The sequence below is a fragment of the Trematomus bernacchii genome, unplaced genomic scaffold, assembly GCF_902827165.1.
Source record: "Trematomus bernacchii unplaced genomic scaffold, fTreBer1.1, whole genome shotgun sequence".
In the NCBI taxonomy this organism is placed as follows: domain Eukaryota; kingdom Metazoa; phylum Chordata; class Actinopteri; order Perciformes; family Nototheniidae; genus Trematomus; species Trematomus bernacchii.
Window position 1 is genome coordinate 201,815 of NW_022987469.1, and position 20,581 is coordinate 222,395.

General features: G+C 39.4%; 1 protein-coding gene and 1 non-coding gene across 2 annotated transcripts; both read left to right on the forward strand.

Annotated features, from left to right (window-relative positions):
• Window positions 1-975: 975 nt before the first annotated feature.
• On the forward strand, window positions 976-20,257 carry ahcy (adenosylhomocysteinase). Its single transcript, XM_034144561.1, has 11 exons — window positions 976-1,168; window positions 4,587-4,777; window positions 7,406-7,481; window positions 11,886-12,038; window positions 13,413-13,525; window positions 14,155-14,362; window positions 16,158-16,245; window positions 16,357-16,474; window positions 16,571-16,693; window positions 17,186-17,257; window positions 19,171-20,257. The coding sequence occupies exons 1-11, from the start codon at window positions 1,141-1,143 to the stop codon at window positions 19,300-19,302; spliced, it is 1,302 nt and encodes a 433-aa protein (XP_034000452.1). The 5' UTR covers window positions 976-1,140; the 3' UTR covers window positions 19,303-20,257.
• LOC117494116 lies at window positions 11,685-11,807 on the forward strand. Its single transcript, XR_004557052.1, has one exon. It is a non-coding gene; the product is annotated as a small nucleolar RNA SNORA17 (small nucleolar RNA).
• Window positions 20,258-20,581: the final 324 nt, after the last annotated feature.

Sequence of the window (20,581 nt, forward strand, 5' to 3'; positions counted from 1 at the left end):
AAATATAGTGTCTAAATGACAGTATTTAATTAAAAAAAATTCAGAGGTGTATTGTTTTACTTAGGTAGCAAAAGTAAATTGTAGAAATACTCAGTTACAAGTAAAAGTACTCCAACTCTTACTTTTAAGCAGAAGTACAAATGTATTAGTAGATGTATTTTATTAGCTAATAATCTGAATCTGTAAAGCTGTCAGATAAATGAAGTGCAGTAAAAAACTGAATATTGGCTTTTAAAACATAGTGGAGTGGAAGTAGAAGTCATGTACAAGTACCTCATATTTGTACTTAAGTACCATACTTGAGTAAATGTTCTTACATTCGACCGCTGCTCAAAATAAATCTAACAAATACTTTCCTCTGCATTTAGTGAAGGGTTTTTAGTGTGTAAAACCACTGATAATGATGGAAATAATCCTGTGCACTGCTTCCGAAAACCCACATCAGTTGATTTTAGTGTAAGTATTAAGAGTGAATATTAAATGTTGTTGTGAAAGAATGAGTGTGAGGACCCTCAGTGAAACTGAGACAGGGTCCAGTGTGGAGCAAAGGCCAGGTTAGAGTTGAGGCTATTATTAGTACATAGGAGTACAAAACAGTGTATGTTTTTAATGTTGCATCTTTACTATAATACCATGCATTGATGCATTCCTCATTAATATCTTTATAAATACTAATACATCAAAGCATACACGAAAATATTGCTAAATGTTTAAATCTTCATGAAAATATTTCTTTCTTGAAATTTGTAAAAAAAACGAGGCCTAGAGTGAGGATTAGTTTTACTTGCCTAATGTTTGCCTAATGTAACGTTTGCCTAATCTGTTTCAAATAAAAGACAGACACAAGTTGTACCCGATTCCAGCAGTCACGCCCACACTACAACTCGAGATATGATTGGCTGTCTTTCCTACATACACCGTCATCCAATAACAAATCTGACACGCGGGGCGGGAGCTTCGACAGCCAATAGGAATCAAGAATAGACCCGGGTTCGAGCCGTCCCCTCGCGTTAGCCGGTTTGAATGTGGCCTCCCTCGACATAAAAAGAGAGCGGTCATGTGTCGTTCCCTCCCTCTCTGACTCTGTTCGTCGGCTAGGCTGCACTAAACCTACCCAAAACAACACACCAGAAAACAACCATGTCTGACAAACTTAACTACAAAGTTGGTAAGTGTCAGTTTTATTGACTTTATTTAAACCTACTAATCATATGTTTCGTTTGGTAACACGTACGGTTAGCTAGCTAGCTTGTTGTGAAGTTTGTGGTTCCGTGCATGTCTAGCAGCCGGTTGAGCCAAAAACCTAATCGTTAGACGAAAAACAATTAGAGGTTTAAAACGGTTTTATTCTTATTGCATGGCTTAGGTTGTAGTTATTTCCTGCCTTTGTTATTGCTAACCATAACCTGATGGCATGTGTTAAATGATGTTTTCTTTTAGCGTGTTTATCATAATTCTGTTATTCGTCGATTAGATTCTAGCATCTTCTTTTCCATTTTCTATACTCTCAGTATTCACAGTTAGTTTAAATCTGAGAATGAATAGAAATGAGACCGTCGTACTACCGCCGAGCATGCTTTTCTCTGTGAACAGAAACGACGTCCAGTCTCTGGATATTGTAGTTTATTTGGGTATCTCCGTAATGCCATGGCTGTGTTTGCAAACCTCACTTCCCATGAAGCATTGCAACCCGCCGCCAGTTTGTGCATGAGTGACAGCAGCAGGCAGAGACTGATCTGCACTGTATGCACCTTACATACCGTAGTAAAGCTGGGACTACACGTGGTGCTAATGTGTAGCCGCTTTACGAGCTAAATGGTTTAAAAATAAATATTGTTTCGATTTATGTCACTTTTGAACATCGTTTTTTTTTCTTATATTTTATTACTTACAATTTTCTTTCTTTTTTAAGTCTTTGTTATTCAAAAAGTGTTTAGTTGCCGTTCTTTATTTGATGAGTTAGAACAATCTTCTTTGATTTGCCAGTATGTTCATTTGGCTCCAGAAATGGAGAAGCACTGTATGCGATGAGAAAAAACAAAGAAAGAAATCAAATCAAATCAGGTCTCTCTTGGAAATGAGACCTTGTGTCTCAATGAGATTTTACACCTGTATAAATAAAGGCTAAATAAAATAAAAAAATTCAAGGTAACAGTGCATAGGGAAATAATGCGCCATAGACTTTTTAATATTACATTTGGGAAAACCTGGTAATGTATGTACAATGGGAGATAATGTTAGTTATTATACATTAAAATCTCCAGCAGTTGTAACAGCACTCTGTGAGTGTCAAACGTGACACTTGTTGGCTTGAAGCAGCTGGTTAGAAGCAGATGCAGTTGCACAATGTCCTGTTCACAGATAAGCTTGGGGCAAAGTCTAAACATTCTCTATTGACTAAATTCAGTCAAGAGTCAACCAGTTCCTCAGTGACTGTTAGTCAAGTCCTGAGTGGTCAATTGATGCAATATCTCTTTTTAATTCAAACATTTTGTCTGTAGACCAAGCATTGTCCCATGGCCATCGAAATGTACATTTTGTACTTTTCTGAGGATTAAGGAGGGGGTGGAGGGCACTCATTGCTGGAGTGTGCTATTTCATTATAGCAGTAATAGTTGGTAATAAGATTTATTTTCAGCAATTTATGCACTTTTTATACGATAATACTTTAATTGATTAGTTAAAAAAGAAAGACTATTTAACATTTATAAAATGCTGGCTTTTTCTTTTCAAATAACTGACTTTATTTGAACTCTGGGCACACAGAAAAGTTCAGTTATTAAGGCACATGTGCCAGGATACTTGCACTTTAAATGCTAATACTTTTCTGTTTATACATGGCTTAGGATGGGCTTTGAACCAACATTCCTGCCAATATTGTTGCCCTACTCGGCTCTTATTGCTTCACAGAACCACCCAATGATTCACACCTGATGATGGTAGCTAAAGTTTAGTTTAGTCACTCCACTTGACCTGGGGGTGAACTTGGGTTACTAATCCTGTCTCTGGCCGGTCATTCAGGCCAGTGCCGGTTTGGTGCAGTTACCCCAGACTCAGTTTGGACCATAGACTGTATTTGTATAAGGATTTTGCACAGGCTGCGGTTGAGGAGGAGGAGGGTGGGTTGTACTCCAGGACCTTCATCCTGTCCCCTGAAGCTATACACTAATATTGTAAAAGCCCCTTTGGAATTTGTTTGTCTTCAACCTCCTGCAGTAACAACACACCTCATCTGAATCACTAAAACACATGTTTTCTCAAAGAATAAATACATTTCACTTTAACATCAAAGTAATCTCAAAGGTAACATTACTTTAGGATAAAATGTGTGTAAAGTTACATTTAATTAGGATTACACTTAAAGAAAGCTAAAAACAATAATTTCTACTACAGCTCTTGGAAAACACAAAACTGCACATGTGCAGTAGCAGCTGTCTGAAATGAGATTCCACACAGCTGGGGCCGTGTGGATTTTCCCAGGACAGCAGCAACTTGGTTAGCAGGGAAACGATTATATTCTCTCTCGTTAAAAAATGACATCTTTTTTTTTAACATGCATCGGAAAAAAAATAAGCTGAAATGTTTTACATGAATGTGATTTAATGTATTGGGTTTTGTCAAGACTTCATTATTTGTAGAAGAGCAATATTCCAAATCGTGATTAGTTTTCAGGAAGAGATTTAAGAAATGCAGAAGGACATGAGATGAATCTGTTCCATGCTGTGTCTCTTAAAATCTTTTTGATCCAAGTCTGCAGCAAATATCGACATGTTGAGTGTCCTTTGCAAACATATATATTATGTTATTGATTTGAAAATAAAACATTTGATATTGATCAAAAAACCCTTTAGATGTTTCATAGGCAGTGTTTCCCCTACTATATATATATATATATATATATATATATATATATATATATATATATATAGCACCAAATTGCAACTCATCTACTGTCACTTTTCACATTGAACATGTGCTCTTTTATTAAATAACCAAATGCTTTCATTTTAAGTTGTGAGTTTAGTGTTTTTGACCCTAAGAAACGCATTAATCAATAACAATAATCCACAGCTCCTCTCTCTGCTCCATATTTATATATATACATTGTATATTTTTTTAAATCCTCTGGAGCATATATATATATATATATATATATATATATATATATATATATATATTCCGTAGGTTTGCCTCTTTGATTTGGCTTGAATCCAAAATACTGCCGCACCGGCGAATCGAGATGTGTAGTTAGGTTTTGTAACCAATTCAATTTGAATTCCCCGCGAGTTAGTCACACGTTGTCTCCCGCTTGTCGCTATATTATTAATTTGGCTGCTGCACGTGCACACGGAGTGTCCTGACCTGGCTGTGTGTCAGCCCCGCCCCTCACAGCGCGCGTGGCCGGCAGCCACAGCGCTCCTGGCTAAAATGCTGGTCACATCCTTATGTAAACGGCAATTTATCGAGCTCAGTAAAGTTATCGAGTCCATTTTTATTTATCGTACGATAAGTCAATTTATTGATTGTCGCGACATGCCTAGGTATATTGGTATCTTGTGTTTTGACATCCTTTTTTCCCGTCTCAGCTGACATCAGCCTGGCCGACTGGGGGCGTAAGGCTATCGACATCGCAGAGAACGAGATGCCCGGTCTGATGAAGATGAAGGAGATGTACGGTCAGTCCAAGCCGCTGAAGGGCGCCCGCATCGCTGGCTGCCTCCACATGACCCTGCAGACCGCCGTGCTCATCGAGACCCTCACCGCCATCGGAGCTGAGGTGACATTTACCATCTAATTATTCAGATTTATTCTTCCAGAGAGAATCTACTCATCATTCAAGACTCTCAGAAAATATAATATAAACTAGACTCAACTTGCTTGCAATAGTTTATTGGAAACAGTTGCGGCTTTAAATGGAAAAGTTATTATGTTTTATATTTCCAAACAAATGCATGCACATTTATTTTACTTTCTTATAATATCTTTGAATAGATGAGAACTTACCCCCACCTCAAAAAACATGAACTTGTTTGAATATTGATCAAACTCTATTTCTAAAGATTTGAGAGCCATTAACTTACAGTTCAGAGAATAAGCATTTCTATTTTTAGAAAAAAAGCAATCTTTTCCTTTTTTTTTACTTCTTCAAAGGCCCATCATACTTTTTCTTTACTGTCAGAACTTGTGGTTGAACACTTTCAAGCCCGGTTTTTCAAGGAATAAAACACTCACTTCAAGATCCGTTTGTCTCAGTTAGTCTTTATCAGGCGTTTGTTTCATATATGATAGGGTGGGCATCATAAATACATTTATCACAATACCTGTGCGAAGACAATACTTAAAAAAATGTACCAGTTTAACCAGTTGAGCCAGTTTTTCAGGTCTCAGGCTCGAACAAATCACTATATCTTCCCTTCTAAAAGGGGTACATTAATAATCTTTTTTCTCAAAGCAATGATAAACCTGTGAGTTGAATGTAGAAGAGTCAGAATCAATATAGATGTTTTTTATTTTAAAGTAAATTCAGATTGAACCTAGTAAAAAAATGTAAATTATAGTTTGTCTAAAGAAAAACATTACTTATAGTGAAAACCACCCTTGAATGATGGGATAGTAGACTAAAAGCTTTAGGAATCCAAACTATAACATAAGTACCCTGTATCAAGATTGATGCAAAACAAGTGACATGTGACCTTTTTCGAGGTTCAGCATTTGGGTGGATTTGACCTATCTCTGGCCCCCCTCGGTCGATTTTGATTGACACCTCTTTTTAACAGTTGGAGCCAATAGAATCGAGGGGAAGTTCCTAAAATCCATCTAAACATTACCCATTGGTGAATGCATGCCAGCGCGCCCAAAACCGGAAGCTGGGTTGTAGCTCGCATAGCAGCTAATATGAAATCTCAGTTTTTGACAAAAATGGAATTATGGATTATCAGTAATATCAAAGTGACACAGACACATTGGATTAACTTTCAGCAGCGTTTCTATCGTTTTAATGCCATTGAACACAACTTTTGATCAGAAAAACAGCAAAGATAAGACTTATTTGCCGTTTTGGCTCCGTAAAGCTACGTTGTCTGGGTTTGCCTTCGCTGGCCTGAGTTTTGGTCGCACAGTGATGACACTTGTGAATAAATAAGCTGTTGTGGCATCAAAGTGTATATATGGCCAAATTTGCAAGAAAACATGGAAAGTCTCAGGGTATATACCTGAGACATTAAAAGAAAAATAGATGGTGCAAGTTACGCAATGATGCAAGTCAAAATGCAGAAAGGCAGTTTCTAGTTTTCAGAAAATGCATCTGGTTCATAGCATTAGCTGCTCAGTATAACCTCTGTCGTCTTCTGACTTGAAAAGGGCACCACAGCAGTGATTTCTAAGAGGTCATCTTACCCACCCATTTATCTGAACAAACTCGCTCACTCAGACAGGGGAAGAGAGGGTTCCAGACTGACTGCCCCAGGCCGCTCTTCTGTTATCATGTGTTTGTTTTGTCAGAGCAGGACTGGTTTCATCCTGCAGGAACCAGCACCCGCGAACCAACGGAGAATCAATAACCCACTCTCAGCTCTTCCCCTCAATAAGTTACACTTCTCTCTGCTCATGATACTCTAACTAAATATGCAGCTTACAAATTGAGCTTCCACAATACACACAAATCTGGTCTTTGACCTTTTAGAATACAAAAGACAAAATAATGTCTTTTTTCTTTTTTTTTAAATGCTTAAGATTTGTGTTTTCGATGTTTGCATAAGGTTATGGTTCTTAAAATGTAACAATCTGCTAGCGGTCCAAAAAGGGACAACAATGGTCCAAATTGTATTTATTTTTAGATTCATATTTGATAACAACTGCTGCCTAAAGATGTTGTCACGGATATAACATTTTTTATAGTGTTTCAGTCTCATTAGATACCTGTGGACCTGTAAAAAACGCATTAAACCTACTTTAGCGTTTTTTCAAACTTTTTTTTTTAAATACAGGCATGTAAAACACCAAACAAACGACTATGAAACAAGACCACTATTTCAAAGCACTACTAAATCCCCAAACTATCAGTAATCCCAGTGTCATATGTATACAAATAATACAGATTTAAATTTGACAGTTATCATACAGTTGCTTATCTATGGTACGCACAGTAGAGCTAGTCCTTTCCAATAATCATAGGAACATATTTTAAAAGCTCATACCATATAAGAGTATTAGTTACAGCCCTAAACAGAATGACATTGTAGAGACCTTACATTGTTTTCAAGGTGAAGTTCACTGCCTCAAAAACCCTTTCATTATAAGACTACTGGAATTTGGAGACATAAATACAAGTAACAACTATAGCAGTAATCCAATACATTTTATTTGTTGAGATGACTCACTTTCCTCTTCTCTTCTGCCTACTCAGGTTCAGTGGTCCAGCTGTAACATCTTCTCCACTCAGGATCACGCCGCTGCTGCCATCGCCAAGACCGGTGTTCCAGGTAACACACACACCCTCTGTGGATACTCAATTTGAATTATAAAATTACCTGATTATGACTTTCTAGCTCACTCTGCAAAAAAAATCACTTTCCATAGATGCATGTACAAAGTGCTTAAAAAGAATGAAGGACTTCAGCAGGCGTAATCGTGTAAATAAACGAATTAAACCGGTTAAATAAAACGGGTGTACTAAAATGATTTCTTAATAGGCTTTAAAAAGGGATTCAAAATATTAGTCACTCATCGAAATTTGACAGTTTAAGTGCCTTGAGCAAACATCCAAACCATACTGGTTAGGGATGCTCCGATCGGCCGCCGGTCGATATCGGCCGATATTCACTCTCTGCCGATCGATCGGTGCTCTCTATAAATGCCGATCGCAAGAGCCGATCGCATGACGTAAAATACATGACACTTTTCTCTGTGCGCGGCAAAACAAGCTCGCCAAAATGGCTTCACCAGTCTGGCAGTATTTTAAGGTGTCCGAAAAAGACAATAAAATAGCGATATGCAACGTGTGTGTGAAGCAGAAATCCTGCAGCTCCACCCGCTGTGACGGACCGGTGAGCGAAACACAAGAGTTAGATCTAACACACACTATTTTATCTACCTCTGGAACAAGCTAAACTAGTTATAAATATATTTATTCTTCACTGTCGGGCCACTCATTACTGGATCAGTGAGCTGCAGGAGATACTGACGGGCTGTCAGGAGAGGGAGAGAGGAAAAGAGCGCTTCCGCTCATTTCTCCCGTGTTATTGTCCCAAGTTAATGTAAACTTGAATAATGTACTTAATTTGAATGTAGTAATTATGTTGGTTGTTTGTGGAAACGCCAGTGAATGAGCCCCATTAACTGAGTTTTAAACATCACTTTAAATGGAAGATCCCCATAGGCCCCGCCCACTCGATCGGATCGGCTATCGGTCGATACTGATTCCGGCGATCGGCCCCAAAATTGGCGATCGGAGCATCACTAGTACTGGCTAATAGAGTAAATGCTTCCTTTCTCTCCACACTAAAATGCCAGCCTGCTGCTCTAGTGTTAACTAGGAACACTTTTGAAAACGATGAAAGTGATCCTGCATTTTGGAGCTATGTGGCATTAAAGTCATTAATTATCAATAAATCAAATCACACAATACAGATGTCATGCAAAGACGACTTCATTATGGATGTGTTTGATACTTCTCAGTGCACCCGTACAGAAATAACTGCTTGCCTGATTAACAGGTTGCCTTTATAAGTCACAAAATGACTGTCATTATGTTGTTTTAGTTTATTTATGGCATCCCGTTGGATTTGACGTCATCTGAACAGGACATCGCACGCTCACTGCTTGATAGCGCGCGAAGGTCCGTTTACGCCGGTTGTTAAACAACATCGTTATGGGGAAATGCAAGTTTGCGTCCAAATGGTTGGAAGATAAGGAGGGAGGACAATCAATACTGTATATAGTCAATGTGAGGTAAAGTGTCGCCAATGTAACCGGTTAGAACTCGAAGTGGTCTTAAAATGTTTGGAAAGGGTCTTAAAAAAAGGTCTTAAAAGGTATTACATTTGACTTCAGGATTCCTGCATATACCCTGTAGTTGTTGTATATTTAAATGGAAAGAAGTGCACTTTGGCTTTATAAAAACACAGCAGGAGGGGACAAAAGAGAGATTAAACCAGCCGAGGCTCACTGTCCATTAAGAGCTTCTTTTTTTTTCAAACGCCAGCAAGTATTTTCAATTGTTCCCAGTGAGCGCTGGTGATGCCCTTCCCTTTCATGCACTGTATGCACACTTCCTGTGGATGTCTGACTTAGCTGATGTAACAGCCAAGAAAAGACAATAAAGAAGATTAACGTAACCGAAAAACTCCCAGGGTTTTAACCTGTTAAGCACCTAGCCTGTTTTTCATGTTTCAGGCTCGAAAATGACACGCCCAAAACAAATGACTACAACTTCACTTCTAAAAGGGTTATATGAATAATTTCTTTTATCAAAGCAAGGTTACATCTGTGAGTTAGATGTAGAGGTGTCAGAATCAATATAGATATTTTTTATTTTAAAGAAAATTTTACATAGTAAAAAACTGTAAATTATAGTGTCCGTCCAAAAATTATTTTTTACAGATAGTGAAAACTACCCTTGGATGATGGGTTAGTAGACTAAAAGCTTTAGGAATCCAAAGTACAACATATAATAAGTACCCTGTATCAAGATTGATGCAAAACAAGTGACATTTGACCTTTTTAGAGAGATTTAGCCAAAACCACCCCACCTCTGAGGTGATTTGGGTGAAAATGTTTTTTTTCCATATCTCTGGCCCCCCTTGGTCGATTTAGATGGTTGACACCTCTTTCTGACCGTTAGAGCCAATAGAATTGAAGGGGGAGTCCCCCACACACACGTTGTGAAGAGGTGGGTGCTTCGCGCATGTAATTTTGCAGCAGAGTGGACCGATCTCTCGCTCTGACATTTGGAAACAAAAAAGCAGTTTTATTGCTTATGGATTATCAGAAATCATTTCAAAGAGGGCACAGACACATTGGATGAACCTATGGATTAACTGCAGCATCGTTTTATTTATCGTTTTAATGCCATTGAAGACCAGTTTTGACCAAGGTAAGCCATGTTAGCGTTTCTAGCTACCTAGCTCCACATGTTATGATGTACGCTTTCGTTTATAGCGTCGCAAATGTTTATCACTGAGTGTTGAGGTGGGCACCCCCAGATTCTGTGTCTCCAGCTGATGCTAATCGATGGGTTGGCTGTGCATCTAGGATAAGTAATGAGGGAGTTATGAGTGAGTTTAGGTGCAGAGATAGGTTACATTTTTTCGCTCGTGGCTAATTCAGAGGCTGAGTGTTAGCATTGTGGGTTTTTTTTTTTTAAACATTTTTTAAAAAGATCAGTTAGCTGAGTTTCTTCCCGTTACATGGATATAAAACATTCATAGTTTATTCAATATTAAGATTCCTTAGACGTTGTTTCCTGCAAATGACGCGTTTATCCGCCCGGTACCGGGGCGGCGGTGCGTAACAGGTTAAAGGTCCCATGTCATGGCCATTTCTACTGATCATAATTCCATTGTTGAGGTATACTTAAATAGATTTATATTGTGCAATTTTCCAAACTCACATTGGTTTCTCATACAGCATCTCTGTATAGTATGTGTATTCACTCTGTCCTAAACGGCTTGTTGGAGCACCTCCCCCCCCTCCCTGTGAGCCCAGTGTGCTCTGATTGGTCACGCGACGTGCAGCTGCTCGTTGCTGCGAGGAGGGGACAGGCTTCCGTGTCCGCGATACAGCGAGAACAAGGGAAACTCATCCTGAGTACACACAAACACTCGCAGCCGAAATAAAAACAATAAGTGTGGCTTGATATTGAGTAAGAAAAAGGTTTATAACGCTGTGAAAATGGGTCCACGGAGAGCATTTCTCCGCGATCCCAACTTAGCAGCCCGAAAAACGTTTACCCATTTAAACAGTCGTGGTAGATACCTTGTTTGTTTTAAACATCACAAATACACAAACAACAATGAATACTTACAGGTTGTGTACCCGAATCTCCCGCTGGTTCAAACAAAGTAGGAACAGCATCGTTCTTCAGTGCCCTACGCTGTACATATCCGGCATGAATCGCTGAAAGGTTTGGGAAGCTTTGTTTCGTGAAAGGCTGGCAGAGGGTGCGGCCATAGCTCTGGGCGTGGCTACTGGGTGTCCCTACGAAGCGATACCCAGGAAGTAAATGAGAAATCTCCAACGAGGCGTTTTGGGGAGGTATTTTCTGTGTTAGAGTTTTACTCCCTACAGGGTGTACTTTGAGGGTTTTTGACTCTGCAGACCGTTTACATGCATAAAAACCTTCATAACACACAAGGGGACGGGTAATAACTGGAAAAGCATGACATGGGAGCTTTAAGAAACCAAAGCCAGCTCATTGTGGATGCAGTCATACGTTTATTGGAAAGATTAAAAAAACTGCATTGTTCATATTTGCCTGTTGAGACAAAATAATCTTTATAAGTGCCTCCACTGTTGATGTGAAGGCTTTGTGTGTTTTGGTGTGAAAAGAAACAGTTCTCACCCTTAATAATGGAGTCTCAAATAATTAGCTATTACCAATTTATGTCAATATACCAGTAAATGAATCTAGCTACAGGAAAATAATTTCAGATGACATTAAAAAGGATATTTATTATGTGTGATGTATGGCCCCTTGAGGCGTTGCAGCCCAGCCGATGTGTTCAACTGTGTCACAGGGAGGCAGACAGACGGTGGTAGTCTGCACTGAGACTCACTCTGAGAGCTCGGAGTGGTTCTCACCACAGATCCAGATCCCCTGCCTCAGGATGGGCATTATCACCTGGCTCTGCAGAAAGAGATGAGTGAATCTATCCCTGTGTCTGCAGTGTACGCGTGGAAAGGAGAGACGGATGAGGAGTATGTTTGGTGCATCGAGCAGACGCTGTACTTCAAGGACGGTCAGCCCCTCAACATGATCCTGGACGACGGAGGAGACCTCACCAACATGGTCCACACCAAATACCCCAAACTGCTCGCAGGTGGGTTTACACCGTTATAATAATGATGTTTGTTTACCCCTTGTTCCCTAGTCTAAGGAGGGTATAGAAATAAGAAGTTGATGACAATACACTCTCTCTGTTATTCCTCTACTTTGTTGCCACTTTAATTGTGGTAATCTAAAATGTCACTTTGATTTACTTTTATACATATTCATCTTAAGTATTCCAAAGGTAAAGACATGGGAAATAGGATTTTAATTAATATTTTTTAAGTTGCAATTTAAAATCTCCAAAAATGGGTAATATCTATCTTATGCCTCAAGCATTAACATCACGTGGATCTAAGCGGTGGGAAAATTTGGCGCAAAATTGGTTGTTAATTTCATAATGGGTTGCATTAAAAAGTCTCAAGGTTTTGAATCTACCATGACTTTAGGAACCCTGTGTTTCACCACCAGTCATCTCAGTCTGGTAGTTATTGTTTTTGGCTGCATTTCTGTTCATAAATGTCTGCTGCCGTGTGAAAGGCATTCAGAGGCTGGAGGAGAGTTCCCACTCTGTACCATATTCATGAAATGTAGAGTTTTGGACACTAGATGGCGGCAGTGGTCTGACACAAGCTGATTAGTTGCCAGAGTTCATTCATCTTACACTATCTTGAACTTTCATTCACAGCTAGTATTTTTATATATAAACCTTACATTTGTACACTTTACCATAGTTTGTTAGTTTTGTATCTTGTAATTTAAAAAAACGTAACAAATAAAACAAAGCTCCAAGATATTCTCCAGCACACTGATGCATGTAAAGGTGATAATAAACGTGATGTGTTCAGCTGTGTCCCAGGGAGGCAGACAGACGGTAGTAGTCTGCACTGAGACTCACTCTTAAGAGCTCCGAGTGGTTCTCACCAACACCTTGACACGTTCTGTTCATTTGTATTCACATGCTTGTTAATATGCAAGCCTGTTTTTTTAAAACCAGCACAACTGTTGAAAGCAAAAATACCGATGTCAGACCACCATACCAATCGATGTGTAACAGAGACAGTATTCATAGTTTCTATGACATGATATTCTACAGAACTTAATCATTTTCATTCACCAAATAATACATTATTCAGAATATAACTTGAATGCATCTCAATGCAACCTTTTTTAACATTAGCCTTTAGCTGTGTTATTTTGCCACAAGGACACTTGCTGCACACTTGCTCACAGATAGCATTAACTAGCTATTCTCTTCTAGCCCCCCGGTACTTTAGAAACACGAGTGCAGTCAGGCTTTCTGAATTCTAAAAGTGATTCTAGTAACCTCGCTGTCCTCACCATCAGGGGGATTTCTTCACTTGTTCATCAGGAGAAGTATATCTATAATGATATTTCTCATTAACCCTGGGACCCTGTGTTTTAGGTATCCGTGGTGTCTCAGAGGAGACCACTACAGGTGTACACAACCTGTACAAGATGATGAAAAATGGCGAGCTGAAAATGCCCGCAATCAACGTCAACGACTCCGTCACAAAGGTACGCAGCCTCCACCTTTTTATCCTCTTCAGCTGTATCTATAGTGCGAATAGAAGATGGGCAAAATAGCTTATAATTCTTGTTTGTGTAGCTTTAAGTTAATATGTATAAAATACTACATTTTAAGCACGTTTGTTGAGGTTCTGAGAGCGTTTGCAGTCTTTTATTCAATCAAACTTCTCATATCTTGACAACTACTGTTCTTTTTTAATAATTGGTCTTTATTCATTTTCCACATTTGAAAGTAAAAAAACAGCAATACTAAATGGATTATAAAATTAATACAAATTCATAACTATAATTTATAAATAAGTGAATTGAGTTCAAAAAAATATCTTTTTCAATGCTAAGGAATTATTCTCATATTCCATAAATACATAAAATGCTCCCAGATAGAATGATCTGTCTTAATGCTTCACATTTGTTTGAGGCATATTTGTAATGAATCGATCAGACAAAGTATTATTGTATAATTATTCAGCTTTAGTGACTTTGAATGAGGGGATATCGTTACAAAATCCGATTCTGACACCAGGCCCTCAATGTGAACTGGTATATCTATCTGCAATTAAAGTTGACATCCGGTTGAAAAATATATAATATATATTTGTGTGTGTCCCTCCCTGCAGAGTAAGTTTGACAACCTGTACGGCTGCAGGGAGAGTCTCATCGACGGCATCAAGAGAGCCACGGATGTGATGATTGCCGGTAAGGTGGCGGTGGTGGCTGGGTACGGGGACGTGGGCAAAGGCTGCGTCCAGGCTCTGCGCGGCTTCGGAGCCCGCGTCATCGTCACAGAGGTTGACCCCATCAACGCCCTGCAGGCCGCCATGGAAGGTAGAGGATGATTCCCTAAACAACATCATGGAGAGAGGACGCAAATATAAGTTCAAAGTAGTCTGATTTTAAAGGATTTATTGTCATATGCACAACCCCTGCATAATGGAAGTTATTGGCAATTAAAATCTCAAGGCCAAAGCTCCTCCAACAACTCAATAGGCGCTTTCACACCGGAGTACTTTTCCCTTTTAGTTCCGATAGTTCCTGGGGTTTTGCGTTCACACCAAAAAGAACTTAGTTCATGAGAACTTTCCCCCCCTTTTTAGTGCCTGCTAGAGAGGTGGTACTTTCCTGGGGAGAAAAAAAGTTCCAATTTCTGATTGCAAACCACGCCCCGTAAAACTCTGAAAAGTTTTGTGAAGCCGCCATTGTATTTGCTGGCATTAGCATTATTAGCATTAGCCCCACGCACCAATGGAGAGAGAATAACTTATGGCAACACAAAAGAAAACATGGGAGCAGTGGAGTGATGAGGAGGGCTTCAGTAGAACTAAGTGCTGGGAACTAAGTACGGCAAAGTACTTGGTGTGAAAGCGGCTAATATACTTAAGTCATAAAAAGGAAAATACTTAAATATTGCAGGGCATTCGTTACCTTTTTAAGGGTTTACTCCTAGCAATAAACCCCGTTTTCTTGTGTTTAGTGTTGGAAAAGAAGTCAATAGTATTTGTCAGAGGTGAAAGCTACAAACCTGGTCATTAATTTAAGATGAAGCTCTTCTCTTTTTAATCCCATTGCTTGTCTTAACTTGAAACTGAAACGTAATTAATTAAAGGTAAGGTAGAATGGAGAAACCAGCTCGAGTGCGCTAGAATTTGAAAATACACAACCGAAAAAAATCTGCCCCTTCCTTCAGACTTCCTTACAGAGCCCCTCCTCCAACACACACGCGCACATGACCAATGAGGGCACGAGATAAGTTTGTGCACGAGATGGAAGGCTGACAGGCAGGTAGGCCATCCAGTTATCTGCCGCGGGCCGAGGCAGATAACTGGACTAGCTTTTTACAGCGCCACGGCTTCCACAGATGAAATATTTGTATGTATTTATTATCAAAGCATTTAATGTATTCATTGCTATCGGGATGTGAAGAGCATTCCATGGAATATAAACCCACAATAAGACACTGGTGAGGAACACCATAACAAAATCTTGCTGTGTTTGGTTTTGAAAAAATGTTTGACCACTTCTGAAGAATCTTTAAGCCCCCCCGATTCCCCCCCCCGATTTTCTTTTTATAAACTTGAGCTTGCTACAGCCTCAGAAACACAGAAAGTTGTCTGGATTTTGAGGGCGATGAGATTAAAATCTTGCCTCAAGTTTCACATCTGTTAAGATCGTATCGAACATCTGTAAACTGCACAAGTCATTTAATAAGAAAAAAAGTCAAACTTGCGTGAATTGAATCGTTATTTCAAAATAAAGACATGTTTCTTTTCTTCAAAACAAATTAAAAACAATATTTCTTCTGAGATACAATGAAGTGGTGGTTACTGGACAAAAAGCCAATACATTTTTCCTTTGCATCACTGCAGAAAATAACTTGTTTGGCAAACACACCTATATGTTTTGTATGACATGCCAATTTTTATTTTTTTCAAGCATAAATGCAATCTCCTGAAAAGCTCATGGCCGCAGACTTCCCCTCATCGCCGCTAACCTAAAGGCGGCTAATGTTTGGCTTGATGATGTTTTAGCAGTCTCATGTAGCCACTTGTTAGCAGATGCAGTTTTAAGACCTTCACCAGTGGGGTATTTACTGACTGATCTCTCTCCTTCTGTTGCTCTCTAGGTTATGAGGTGACCACCATGGATGAAGCTTCAAAGGAAGGAAACATCTTCGTCACCACCACCGGCTGCGAGGACATCATCGTGGGACAGTACGTTTCTAGTAAAACTCCAAATGATTAAAATATCCTAGATATTAGTGTCTAATGACGCTCACTGCAGTTTAACAAGCCGAGTGGTAATTATTTTGTGTTGCCCTTCAGTCACTTTGAGAACATGAAGGACGACGCCATTGTGTGCAACATCGGACACTTTGACTGTGAGATCGACATAAGCTGGCTCAACAAGAACGCTGCAGAGAAGATCAACATCAAGCCTCAGGTAGGAACATCTCAATATTAAAGGCTTCAGAGTTTAGCGCCTGCTCTCTTCTGTATCTTTCAGTAACATCTATCTGTGTCTCCTCCTCCTCCTCAGGTGGATCGCTACCGGATGAAGAGTGGCCGTCACATCATCCTCCTGGCCGAGGGCCGCCTGGTGAACCTGGGCTGCGCCATGGGACACCCGTCCTTCGTCATGAGCAACTCCTTCACCAACCAGGTACTGAGGCCACAGAGAAATAATGGAAGTACGCCGGTCACCATAACGACTGGAGGGATAAACAATAGTTTTGTCACTTTATATCACTAATGTAATGATTTTAATGCATGTACACCCTTTTATTGAATGGTAAGAATATTCAACGGAATTAGAGTGTGAATAAATAAAAAAAATAAGCACACTGCCAAAACAATGAATAGGAGCTGTTTACAGAAATGTGTAATGCCCAAGTCTCACAATGGTTATGGGAATGTTTTTCACGTTCATGTGCAAATGAACACGCATGCTAATGCAACAAGCAAAGACTTGGTCAAAGAAAATGATCTTTAGTTATATCCATAGGATGGGTCGATCATGTAAGCATGTGAAAGGCATACTTCGAAGTCTCCAACAAACGCAATTTAAATGTACAGCCTTGACATAATGTCACTTAATCTGCTTTATGAAACAGTTTGTGAAAGAGTCTGATTCCCCCCCCCCCCCCCCCTGCAGGTTCTGGCTCAGATCGAGCTGTGGAAGAACACGGACAAATACCCCATCGGAGTCCACTTCCTGCCCAAGAAGGTCAGTGTCCACATGTTGATAATGCTGTGTATTTGATGAGACATCACTAGGACAAAGGGTGGGAGATACAGCTGCTCTTGATGTACTGCAGCTTGGGATACATGGGGATAACTACAGGTATACAAGTTGTTTACAAACGGTCTTTGGTGCCATGCTAGCATACTTTTTGCTAAAGAGAAAACATTTGTTTTTACTGTTCTGCAAAAGAGCGTATTAAAACTATTTAAAAATAAAAGGTGATAGTGAATTTGACAACAATTGTATTTAAGTTTCGATTGTTTGAAAAATGAGTCAAACTTAATAAAACTAAACAAAATGAGCTTAAAATGACAGAGGATCACTGAGTGTTCAGATTGGTCATACCCAAGTAGGGCTGCTCAATTCATCGTATTTTAATCGCAATTACGATTTTGGCTTGCAACGATTATGAAAACATCGAAATAAAACTATTATTTTTTAATTTAATTTTGTATTGTTTTTTCAGTTGAATTATACTTAAAGTTCAGGGTAATCAACTGTTTTACTTTTCAAAAAAAAAAATTCAATAAATGGATGTTTTCAAAGTAAATGGATAATCGTGATATCAATTATTGACCCAAATAATCGAGATTATGATTTTTGCAATAATCGAGCAGCTCTAATACAAATGTAGTTTGAGGCTAAAGGTTTAACACGAGAACAGAACTAAGTGTTTTCAGGATAAAATGAAAACAATCTGTCTGTTAAAGAAAGAGGGATCTAGATGTCTTCAAATCTATTTGTTTTGAGGACGTTCTCAGGTCAGTGATCTGACAAAAGGTGAATAAGCCTGAAAACCAGTGAACAAACGAGAGTAGTCAATTTCAGATGTGATGAATTAAAATGGACAAAAAACAGGAATTACGGAAAGAGGGAGCTGCTGTTGAAGAAGATCATTTGACCTGCACGTGTAGAGCTTGAGGGATCGGGTTGAGCCAACACAGACTTTTGTATTCGCAGATGCACAAACAGATCACTTCCAAATCCGTTAAGACTGCCGTGTTTGAGTCATTAAAGTTCAAATGTTATTGACCATTACATTTGTTATGTCTGATCTCATCCTCTGTAAACCTGCAGGACAAATTCAGGTTTGTAAATATTTAGAGAAGCTCTGTAGAAAGTCCACTGCTTTCAAGTGAGTCTTACTCCAAATGTTCTCAATGTGGGGTGACGCACACGTTTAGATTTTCTCATAGCAAAAACTAATTGGAGGCTGGAAACTTGAGATCATGCATGTGTTCACTAAAGTTAGGCTTCCCCTGTTTTGACTTTGAATTTCAAAAGCTCCAAACCCTATTGACCCTGATTGAGTGCGTCATTGTACTTTATCAAACAGAAATACCACACAGTATTTAATTTGTGATGCTCATTTGCTTTTCATAACTGTTTTCGGACATAATCTGCAATTTCATTAACTGCCCTTTTCATAATCTTAGTCTAAGTAAAAAGCCAAAGACGGCATTGCTGTCAAGTAAACTATAATTGCTATAAAAAAAAAACATTTCCTCCGATTTCTTTTTTTAAACAAGCTTGTGTGTTAAATCAAAAATAAAGTTATATCCACATATTAAAAAAGTAAAGTAGTCAAAATAATCAAAACTCAAATAAATTGAGAAGCCTTTTCAGATAGGGAATCAAACATCTGTTTCTTAACTGGCTGTAAGCTGCATAGTTCACCACTAGGTGGCAATATCATTCCACCTTTGGCCTAAAACAAAACCTGGCTCAAAGCTTTATTGTCATGACCATAGAAAACAGTGTTTCCAAAGCAAAGCATGCAAGGTAGTACAACACATGCTGCCCTATCCTCAAAGAACCTGAACACAAACTGCATCAGTAACCACATCAGAACTATAAGGATACACATGATTAATGTGACCTTTCTGTCTCTGCAGCTGGACGAGCAGGTGGCCGCCGCCCACCTGGACAAACTGGGGGTGAAGCTGACCAAGCTGACAGACAAACAGGCCAAGTACCTGGGTCTGCCCATCGAGGGGCCCTTCAAACCGGACCACTACCGCTACTGAGCGCCCACCCCTGGGGGGGAGAGGAGAGGAAGTGGATAGATTGGTGTTTACATTTTGGACCCCATGTGTCAGATTTTCAGGGACGTGGAGACGATTGTGTTTGTTTCTTCCCCTTTTTAATATCAAATAACTACTGATGCATCCGTGTGGATCCAAGAAGTTTGGAAACACCTGGCTCTGCTTTATTAAGTGAGATCAAACGTATTATACCAAACTGCTCGCAATTGATTGTGGCTTTATATTTGAGTCCATATTAGAAATTTGACAACATTTCCATTGATTGTGCAGCTCTAATCAGAGCGGGCGAAGGGGGGCCTCTAAAGCAAAGTCCAGCCCTGTTCTTCAGCTGACACCATCTTAGTTTTAATGCCAATCCCTTCAGACCTCCACCGCCTCCTCTTCCTCCTCATCATCACTCTTCTGAAACATTTCTACAGTGGCTGTTAGCCTTACTCTGTTTGTCATTCCCTGTCCCTTTATGGAATAAAACCCACCCTGATGCTTCTCTATCTGAGCCCCTCTCTGTCTCGAGGTGGAAGGTGATTACAAACTAAACGGTTAAATGTACAGCGGCCTTATTCCAATGTATTTGCATTAGCGCTGCCCTGTGTAGCGCTAACACAGGATGAGATGCTCTGTTTCTGGATGCGTTTACTGAGAGATCCGGTGTAAAGAGAAGCACTGCTGCCCAAATCACCACCAAAGCACGTCACCTGCCCGATTTCTAGAAAAAGTCTTAATATTTTTGTCGCCTAATTTCTTTTAAATGTAGTTATTTAATTTGACACAGGGGGCTTAATCATGAGCAGTGCCCCCACATCCACTTCTGTCATGTGTCAGCGTGACGTTCAGGCACTGGCTCATTTCTCAGCGGTTACAGCCTGAGTTCAACTGCCTGTATACGATGGAATTGAAAGTGTGACGAATGAGAAAAATAAAACATGTTAAATCTGAATTGTTTCTGTTGTGCTTGGGCAGTAAAATGCATTTCACGATTAAATCCTACGACCATTCAAAATTAGGATTTCACACTGAAACGCACGCATGCTGTGCACTTTAATAACAACCACAAAGTACATGTCATTTCAGACATGGATCCCCAGAAAAGAACATACACATGTTTACTTTTCCTTTCTGCTTACAGTTAAAATGCCAGCTTCATCGTTAACTCGTAGAAAGCACACTTGCAGCACATTTGCATGCACACTGTAACATGGGATTATTATGGATGTTTGACTTTAGTTTTCAAAGTGGTGTCAATCATTTGAATAAACCATTA

Bases quoted from the DNA above. Each gene is read 5' to 3' on its own strand.
- ahcy (XM_034144561.1), top strand. From the start codon at position 1,141: ATGTCTGACAAACTTAACTACAAAGTTG. The intron at 1,169-4,586 runs GTAAGTGTCAGT...TTCCCGTCTCAG, and splicing joins CAAACTTAACTACAAAGTTG to CTGACATCAGCCTGGCCGAC. The intron at 16,246-16,356 runs GTACGTTTCTAG...GTTGCCCTTCAG, and splicing joins GAGGACATCATCGTGGGACA to TCACTTTGAGAACATGAAGG.